At 41.4% G+C, this 10,361-nt stretch overlaps 1 protein-coding gene across 2 annotated transcripts; it reads left to right on the top strand.

The window, feature by feature from the left end:
• Positions 1–91: 91 nt before the first annotated feature.
• On the top strand, positions 92–10,057 carry LOC118798210 (zinc finger protein 850-like). Of its 2 annotated transcripts, XM_036557584.1 has the most exons (4): positions 92–120; positions 1,844–1,981; positions 6,065–6,418; positions 9,406–10,053. In XM_036557584.1, exons 2-4 carry the CDS (start codon positions 1,897–1,899, stop codon positions 9,441–9,443), a joined length of 477 nt encoding a protein of 158 aa, XP_036413477.1. In that variant the 5' UTR covers positions 92–120; positions 1,844–1,896; the 3' UTR covers positions 9,444–10,053. The 2 variants fall into 2 exon arrangements, with proteins under 2 accessions (XP_036413477.1, XP_036413476.1); XM_036557583.1 differs by having other exon boundaries at positions 6,065–10,057.
• Positions 10,058–10,361: the final 304 nt, after the last annotated feature.

Raw genomic sequence — 10,361 nt, forward strand, 5'->3', positions numbered from 1 at the left:
GACCCCCCTGTTTCAGTGATGGTACGTTCCTAAGGGAAAGAACATATAGAAGAATTTAGGATACCGGGAACTGTGCGGACCCCCCTGTTTCAGTGATGGTACGTTCCTAAGGGAAGAGTGGTATGTTTCTCTGTAGGACTGTGTTAAATACAACGAATTCTTAAATCAGACAAAGCCGTTTTCTATGATTTCTCCTGCGACTGTGCGAGTAAAGTGGTAGTTAAACCAATTCCACCAACTATCGCTCTTAAATTAGACTAAGTTCTCCTCTCTTGGTAAAGAAATCCAGGTTAGCAGGTGCTAGTAAACATGCTAACGGAGCTAACGGAGCCTCGCAGTTTTGTAGTGAATCTGTCTGTGTTTGAGTTACGAAGAGAAACGGTTCACTAAAAATGCGCTTATTATCACTGTAAGAACGTTTATAACATCTATTTTATGTGATAAACAGTGGTGGCTAAGCGAAAACTACCGTCGTGTGTCCACGGCAACAGTTTAACGTGAAGACGCGCGTTCACAACAATGCATTATGGGTAATGTAGTTTTAAGACTCAAAACTGAACACGGAGGCTAAATTTGCTTCCTCTACCCGCAGTATTGTGAAACTATACAATGACAGACTGTGAAAGTTTGTTATAACGCATTTTTGTGTATGAATTTAAGATTTAGCTCATTATGGATGTTGTAAAGATGCACTGGAGGCCAGTATTAGTTAAACTAAGCTTTCTACATAGACCTGTATTATGTAGAACTAGCTGGGTAATCAGACACAGTAGTGTAAGGTTAGTGTTGACGCCTACATTCACTACAGAATGAACAGTTTCACATACATTTTTGGTACTTAGAAATCTGTTATAAGCCCACTTAAATCTATTTAAACTTACTTCCCATGTTAATTGGTCACTTTCTGTGTTTCTTACTATTTTTATGAGTGACTCCAAGTCAGTTCCAACTCCTGGTGACTGTATTAATGGTGTTTCTCCAGAATATCCCAGAATATCTCTTTGGGTCTTCAGGCTTCTTAATGGCTGCTTCTTTCAAAATATTTGTCCAGAATAAGAGCTTCAGTTTGGTTATCTGGGCTTCGAGTGAGAGATTTGTTTTCTTTTTCATCCAAGGTTCTCTCAGAAGTCTTCGTCAACACCAAAGTTCAAAATCATCTGTATGTTTCCAGTGTTGTTTGTTTATCCATTCATAAAGACCCACAGAGAAGACCACAGCCTGGACGATGCTGATCGATATTTCTCAACTCCTAGATTCTCAGTAATTGATCCGAGTTGGCAAAAGCTGTCCACCATTTCCACATGTTCTCCATCAGTGGTAAAGCTAGCAGTCTTTCCTGTCTGATAACTGATTGAATCTGAGGTCTAATCAAATCGAGCTACATTATAAACCAGCGGAATTCACGAAACTTACTAAATTAATGACAGACAAGCTCTTTGTCCACCCACCAAAGCACAACCAAATATCACCCAAACATTGCTTACAGCACAACTTTGATAAGATGTAGATCGACCACTTTCAAAAATGCAAGTGCGTGAGGCGTTGCCATTGGCTACTTTTCGCCAGCCATGCTTAAAAAGTGTGATTAAAACATTTAACGTTATATGCAGGAGTTCAGATTTCATATCTTATCGTGTTGTGAATTTACACGGTGAACAGTAAACCCAAGAGTAGACTGTTGTTAATATGTGCTGTTCTCTATAAATGAGGTTCTGTAGTTACTGTTTACTTTGTTTCAGGGCCGGGTTTCCTGAAAACATCTTAGTACAAAGATACCTGTCCAATAGTTGGGCGAGCCTCACACTGAACAGCTGATCAGATTCTTCTTTTTTCTTTTTTTCAGTCACTCCAGTTTTCACTCCAGCACTGCAAGTTTGGTGAGACACATCTGTGAAAATGTCCTGCGTTAAAGAGGAATGTGAGGATATCAGTGTCACAGAGGCGTCTGGACTGAAGACAGAAGACGAGGAGGTGAAACAAGGTCAGTATGGACTTGTGTGGACAAGGTGGATCAGTGGTGCTCAGAATCCTCCAGACAGTCCATGTTTTTGCTGTAACATCTCTCCCAGTACACCTGACCCAGCGGCCGCTCTCACAAAACAGGGTTTCTTTCCAGTACCTAAATTACAGTTGAAAAAGTTGAGGTCAGAACAAACTATTTGCTAAGTATTGATACATACTAGGGGTGCGGGAAAAAAATGATTCTTAGATGCATCGCAATGCGGACGTGGGCGATTCTGAATCGATTCATTCAACGTCAAAATCGCTTTTCTAAATATTTAATTCATAACGTAATGTTGACGAAGCGCAAAGAGTTGAACTTGGAAGTGGGTAAGTGCAGCGCCCGGACAGTCTGTGGCGGCACAACGGGGTGCATTAAAAGCCAGGTTAGGTCAGGAGTTACAACCAAAATGTTAAGAAGAGCCATTTTGTCCTTTCAACGAAAATCAAACCACCTTGGGAGCCACAACATTTAATGTCCAGTATGTCTCAGTACATGCTGATGTCCTAGTATTGACTAAACAATATAAACCAAAAAGCGGACTTACTCTCCTCTGCTTTAAGCTTTAGCTATAGCCACTTTTTTTCCATCTCCGCCAGAAAACTTTTCCTCAAAAGTTAAATAGTTTCTTGTAAAATGTCTTTCAGCTTTCGGCTGTTTTACAAAGCTGAAGTCGCTTCTCATTCGCCAGCTTCTTGCTGAACTTTCCCATTCCACCTTAAATTCTGACTCAGGCGCCGAAGGTCTTTCTCTTTTCCTTTTTCGTTCGCCACTAGCCAGGCGAAACCTCGTTGCTAGGTGACCTGCAGTCTGCACGCCAATTCTCAGTCAAAGAAAACGGATAGGACGGCTATAATGTGCTGCGTGGTCATCCATTACCACTGGATCTTATTTCACCGTAACAGCGCATTTTATCACAGATGAGTGGCAGCAGCATCTCCAAACAAGAGCCATGAATGAGAGCCTTCCAGTTCACTTGTCACATCACTTTCACTTGTTTTATTAAAAGATATTGGACTTAAATGCATTGTGGATCATTACAAATACTTAGCTTTAAAAGTACCAAGTCCTCAGACAGTAAGAAAATAGAAATCATGTGTAGAAAAAAAAGATGCATCGATAATCGTTTTATCGAATCGAATGGTGAGATGCCTAGAGATTCCCACCCCTAATACATACACTGTATTGCCAAAAGTATTCACTCACCCATCCAAATCATTGAATTCAGGTGTTCCAATAACTTCCATGGCCACAGGTGTATAAAACCAAGCACTTAGCCATGCAGACTGCTTCTACAAACATTAGTGAAAGAATGGGTCGCTCTCAGGAGCTCAGTGAATTCCAGCATGGTACTGTGATAGGATGCCACCTGTGCAACAAGTCCAGTTGTGAAATTTCCTCACTACTAAATATTCCACAGTCAACCGTCAGTGGGATTATAACAAAGTGGAAGCGATTGGGAACGACAGCAACTCAGCCACAAAGTGGTCGGCCATGTAAAATGACAGGGGTCGGCGGATGCTGAGGCGCATAGTGCGCAGAGGTCGCCAACTTTCTGCAGAGTCAATCACTACAGACCTCCAAACTTCATGTGGCCTTCAGATTAGCTCAAGAACAGTGTAGAGAGCTTCATGGAATGGGTTTCCATGACCGAGCAGCTGCATCCAAGCCTTACATCACCAAGCGCAATGCAAAGCGTGGAATGCAGTGGTGTAAAGCGCCGCCACTGGACTCTAGAGCAGTGGAGACGTGTTCTCTGGAGTGACGAATCACGCTTCTTCGTCTGGCAATCCGATGGACACGGTTGCCAGGAGAACAGTACTTGTCTGACTGCAGTGTGCCAAGTGTAAAGTTTGGTGGAGGGGGTATAATGGTGTGGGGTTGTTTTTCATGAGCTGGGCTCGCCCCCTTAGTTCCAGTGAAAGGAACTCTTAATGCTTTAGCAGACCAAGAGATTTTGGACAATTTCATGCTCCCAAATTTGTGGGAACAGTTTGGGGACGGCCCCTTCCTGTTCCAACATGACCGCTCACCAGTGCACAAAGCAAGGTCCATAAAGACATGGATGAGCGAGTTTGGTGTAGAAGAACTTGACTGGCCTGCACAGAGTCCAGACCTCAACCTAATAGAACACCTTTGTGATGAATTAGAGCGGAGCCTTCTCGCCCAACATCAGTGTCTGACCTCACAAATGCGCTTTTGGAAGAATGGTCAAAAATTCCCATAAACACTCCTAAACCTTGTGGAAAGTCTTCCCAGAAGAGTTGAAGCTGTTATAGCTGCAAAGGGTGGGCCGACATCATATTAAACCCTATGGATTAAGAATGGGATCTCACTCAAGTTCATATGCGTGTGAAGGCAAAAGAAGGAATACTTTTGGAAATATAGTGTACATTATGTAACACTTGGGTTATTCTACTGGAACATTCATTACATCTTTGCACTAGATCAGGTGACTAAGCTGTATGGCTTTTTCACTCAGAGTCCAAGTTGTACAGTCCAAAAAAACAATAAATGCATGAATATAATACAGTAAGAACAACAATAGAACAGTATAAAAACATGCCTCAATGTACAAATCAACACATCAGAGCTCATGGTTCTTCATAGTTTGTACACTTGTTTTAATACTCATGAGCTGAAGCAGAGCCTCAAACTCCTCCACAAAAACAGTGTTTCAGCTGCATCTTTCTAACTGACAGCTTCGTTACTACTGAAGATGAAACCATCTTTTTTGCTGTTCTTAGTGAAGTGCATTGGAGAAAACGTTTCAGTGCACAAAAAGTCACATCTGTTCTTTCGTGCTCACGGTCAGTTAAACAATAAACTAACGCTAAAGTTGAGATACAGCAACTGTTATGAATTTTAAACTTGTATTAAATCAGGATTTATATATTATCCCTGTTGTACCACATTTTAAACCTACACTCTTAAAAATGGTTCTTCAAGGGTTCTGTAGTAAAGAAAATGATTCTAAACAGATCCATGAACTCTCACAGAATTTTCCATGACTAAAGGATTCTTTACATTGTGAAATGTTCTTCAGATTAATGGAGAATGTGCGGTAGACGATGCTATATAGAAGCCTTTCGAAAAGATTTCTACATGGCACCTCTACTACAGAACCCTTAAAAAAACCTTCAAGGGTTCTGTAAAGCAGTTGGTTCTATGTAGGACCGTTAACACTAATAATGGTTTTGAAAGAGTAGCATTTGAGTAAGGTATATGTGCATCACTGAAATAGAGTCGACCCACACCAGCAGGATCTTGCTGATACAGGAATGATGTAAAAAGCTGAAGACTAAATAACTCCTCATACGAACTGAGTGAACCACACTGGTGGTTCTTCAAGGGTTTTTTTAGTAAAGAAAATGGTTGTATACCAAACCATTACCTCTCACAGAACCCTTTGCATGATTAAAAGGCTCTTTGCGTCACGAAAGCGTTCTTCAGATTAAAGGTAAATGTGCTGTAGATGGTTCTATATAACACCTAAAAGGGCTCTTTTATTATTACATTGTTAAGATTGTAACAATAGAAGAACCCTTTTGGGTGCTGTATAGAGCCCTTTTCAAATAGGTTTTAAGTGGAACCATCTATAGCCCGTTCATGCACATTCTCCGTCAATCTGAAGGACCCTTTCATGATGCAAAGAAACCATAAACTCATGATGCAACCCATAAACCCTGACTGGTCTGAAACGCAATTGGGAGTCAGTAAATCTGAGTCTGCGCCCCTCAAACACGACTCGAGTCTCTCTCTAACGGTCGTATCCGACTGACCCAAAAATCTGCAGACTAGAAAAATAAGCTGCTTGAAAGCTCCTCAAGTTTCATGCTGTTCGCTGTTTGTCTTAAACTTCACAATTTGGTGTGCATGCATGCTGGTTTAATCACAGCCTGAGCATCTAAACCAGAGTTAACAGAGCAAGTTGTTAACCAGAATAATAAAAAAAATATATATTCAGAAGTGTTTTAATAGTTCAGTTACAGCTGTTATTTCCTTTTTTTTTAACAGTAGTGGTTTTACATATGAATAACATGTCCTCCCCTTTTATTATAGAACGAAATTTCCAAGATGACATTAAAGAGGAGTTCAAACAGGAACTGAAGTCATTTGAGGACGAATATTGTGCGTTGAAATCTCAGCAGACTGGTGATTGTGAAGAGAACTTCATTGATTCCTCCCACCAGAAGGATCACCTGAGAATTCATGCTGGAGAAGAAGTTTTCAGCTGTTCTCAGTGTGGGAAGAGCTTCACCTCTGAGAGAGCTCTGAAATGCGACATGGACGTCCATGACGGAACGAGACCTCATCAGTGCTCTGAGTGTGAAAAGAGTTTCAAACTCCCAAGAGATTCAAGACAACACAAGAAGATTCATACTGGAGAAAAAACGTTCACCTGCTCTGAATGCGGTAAAGGTTTTACAACCTCACAAAACCTTGAAGTCCACATGACAGTACATACTGGGAAAAAAGCCTTCATCTGCATTCAGTGCGGAAAAGCTTGTTCAAATTTAAGCCACCTGAAAAGCCACATGTCGATTCATACCAGAGAAAAACCATTTGTCTGCTCTGAGTGTGGAAAAGGTTTTGTAAAATCAGGTGACCTTAAAAGACACATGTTGATTCATACCGGCGAAAAGCCTTTTACCTGCTCGGAGTGCGGAAAACGTTTTACATTGTCATGTCAGCTTAAAACCCACATGATGACTCATACTGGAGAAAAGCCTTTTGCCTGCACTCAGTGCGGAGCAAGTTTCACCACTTCGAGGGCTTTAGCAGGTCACAGGTACAGACATACTGGAAACAAACCCCATCAGTGCTCACAGTGTGAGAAGAGCTTTGTACGTGTTTCAGAGTTAAAACTACATCAAACAGTTCACACTGGAGAAAGGCCTTTCGTCTGTTCCCAGTGCGGTAAGACATTTAGAATAAAGAGCAGCCTTGAACTCCATATGATGATTCATACTGGAGAAAGGCCTTTCGCCTGTTCTCAGTGCGGTGAGACATTTAGAATAAAGAGAAACCTTCAACACCACATGTTTATTCATACTGGAGAGAAGGCTTTCTCTTGCACTCAGTGTGGGAAGAGCTTTTTTACATCATCTCACTACAAAACCCACATGATGATTCATACTGGAGAAAAACCATTTGCCTGCTCTGAGTGCAAAAAAGGTTTTGCAAAATCAAGTGACCTTAAAAGACACATGAAGATTCATACCGGAGAAAAGCCTTTTACCTGCTCGGAGTGCGGAAAAGGTTTTACATTGTCAGATCAGCTTAAAACCCACATGAAGATTCATACTGGAGAAAGGGCTTTTGCCTGCACTCAGTGCAGAGCAAGTTTCAGCACTTCGAGTGCTTTAGCAGATCACATGTACACACATACCGGAAACAAACCGCATCAGTGCTCACAGTGCGAGAAGAGCTTTGTACATGTCTCAGATTTAGAACTACATCAAACAGTTCATACTGGAGAAAAGCCTTTCGTCTGTTCTCAGTGTGGGAAGAGCTTCACCACTGAGAGAGCTCTGAAACGCCACATGGATGTCCATGAAGGACAGAAATCTCATCAGTACTCTCAGTGTGAAAAGAGTTTCAAACTTTCAAGAGACTTAAGACGACACAAGAACATTCATACTGGAGAAAAAACGTTCACCTGCTCTGAATGCGGTAAAGGTTTTACAACCTCGCAAAACCTTGAAATCCACATGACTGTACATACTGGGAAACAAGCCTTCATCTGCACTCAGTGCGGAAAAGCTTGTTCAAATTCAAGCCACCTGAATGCCCACATGTCAATTCATACCGGAGAGAAGGCTTTTTCCTGCACTCAGTGTGGGAGGAGCTTTTTTACATCATCTCAGTACAAAACCCACATGATGATTCATACCGGAGAAAAACCATTTGTCTGCTCTGAGTGTGGAAAAGGTTTTGCAACATCAGGTGGCCTTAAAACACACATGATGATTCATACCGGAGAAAAGCCTTTTACCTGCTCGGAGTGCGGAAAACGTTTTATATTGTCAGGTCACCTAAAAACCCACATGATGACACATACTGGAGAAAAGCCTTTCACCTGCACTCAGTGCGGAGCAAGTTTCACCACTTCGAGGGCTTTAGCAGGTCACATGTACATACATACCGGAAACAAACCCCTTCAGTGCTCACAGTGCGAGAAGAGGTTTGTACAGGTTTCAGCGTTAAAAGTACATCAAACAGTTCACACTGGAGAAAAGCCTTTCGTCTGTTCTCAGTGCGGTAAGACATTTAGACTAAAGAGAAACCTTCAAATCCACATGATGATTCATACTGGAGAAAGGCCTTTCGCCTGTTCTCAATGCGGTGAGACATTTAGAATAAAGAGAAGCCTTCAACACCACATGTTTATTCATACTGGAGAGAAGGCTTTCTCTTGCACTCAGTGTGGGAAGAGCTTTTTTACATCATCTCACTACAAAACCCACATGATGATTCATACTGGAGAAAAACCATTTGCCTGCTCTGAGTGCGAAAAAGGTTTTGCAAAATCAAGCGACCTTAAAAGACACATGAAGATTCATACCGGAGAAAAGCCTTTTACCTGCTCGGAGTGCGGAAAATGTTTTACATTGTCAGGTCAGCTTAAAAGACACATGAAGATTCATACTGGAGAAAAGCCTTTTGCCTGCACTCAGTGAGGAGCAAGTTTCAGCACTTCGAGTACTTTAGCAGGTCACATGTACAGACATACCGGAAACAAACCGCATCAGTGCTCACAGTGCGAGAAGAGCTTTGTATGTGTTTCAGATTTAAAACTACATCAAACAGTTCATACTGGAGAAAAGCCTTTCGTCTGTTCTTAGTGCGGTAAGACATTTAGACTAAAGAAATGCCTTGAACTCCACATGATGATTCATACTGGAGAAAGGCCTTTGGCCTTCTCTGAATGCGGTAAAGCTTTTTCAAAATCGACCAACATTAAAAAGCACATGGAGATTCATACACGTGAAAAGCTTTCTAACTGTTCTTAGAGTGGAAAGATTTAAGAAACAGAAAACCTTTCACAATCACATGATGGTTCACATCAACTTAAGCTTTTTATTTGTACCTGACTGTCCAGCATGATGCTTCATGAAGAAGAGAAGTTGAGTTGGTTAAATAGCCTATAACATTGCGATTTGTGTTGACACCCCTAGTCTGTAGCCTGCTCTACTCGTCTGATCGTTCTAACTAGCTGTTACTATTGAAAGACATGGGTTCTGTAACATCTGGCGTAAAGCTAACACTGCATTCCACTATCAGATCATACAAACAGTGAAACATGGTGGTGGTAGTGTGAAGACCTGGGTCTGCTTTGCTTCTGCAGGACCGGGATGACTTGTCAAAATTGATGAAACCATGATTTCTGCTCTTTGTAGGAGAATCCTTAAGAGAATGTCCACCCGTCAGTTTGTGATCTCAAGCTCATTTGGGTTATGCAGCAGGACAGTGATCCAAAGCACACAACCACGTCCATCTCTGAATGGCTCAAAAGAAACCAAACGAAAGTTTTGAAGTGACCGAGTCAAAGTCCTGACTTGAATCCCACTGAGATGCTATGGCTAGACATTAAACGGACAGTTGACGCTCAAAATCCCTACAATGTAGCCAAATTAAAACAATTCTGCAAAGAAGAGTGAGCCAGAATTCCTCCACTGTGATATAAAGGACTCATTGCAAGTTTTTGACTGCAGTTGTTTCTGCCGAGGGCAGCACAACCTGTTACTAGGTTTAGGGGGCAGTTTCTTTTTCACGTGGGTGATATAGGTTTTGAATACATGTTTACCTTCAATAAATGGAATGATCATTTAAAATCTGCCTTTTGTGTTTACTTGTGTTGTCTTTATCTTAGAATTTGTTGGATGATCTGAAACATTTAAATGTGACAAATTAGCGAAAATAGAGGAGTGAGGTGCAAATACGTTTTCACAGCATTGTAGACAATTTATCAGTGATTTAAACATGCAGTTTACAAAGTCACCACTTCACCAACCGTTCACCAGCACTGACCAACTGCTCTTGAGAAGACGTTTCTTCTTAAAACCCCCTTACACAGTTTTCACAAAGACCCTTTATAAGTGTCACAAAGTTTTCAAGAAGATTTATAAGTGTCTCATATGTGCCTGGCGTCAGTCAGCTAGTGAGCTGCTCCGCTTACCAGCCAATCAACGCAGTATCAGTAATGCTAACCAATCAGCACTCAGTATCAGTAATGCTAACCAATCAGCACTCAGTAGCAGTAGCGGTAATATTAGCATCCTGTGGCCCAAAAATGCTTTATCAAAATGGAAACATAACGGTTAGTTGTCTTTGATTTTGATTTAAATCATCCTTC

Source organism: Colossoma macropomum, unplaced genomic scaffold (assembly GCF_904425465.1).
Source record: "Colossoma macropomum unplaced genomic scaffold, Colossoma_macropomum, whole genome shotgun sequence".
NCBI lineage: Eukaryota > Metazoa > Chordata > Actinopteri > Characiformes > Serrasalmidae > Colossoma > Colossoma macropomum.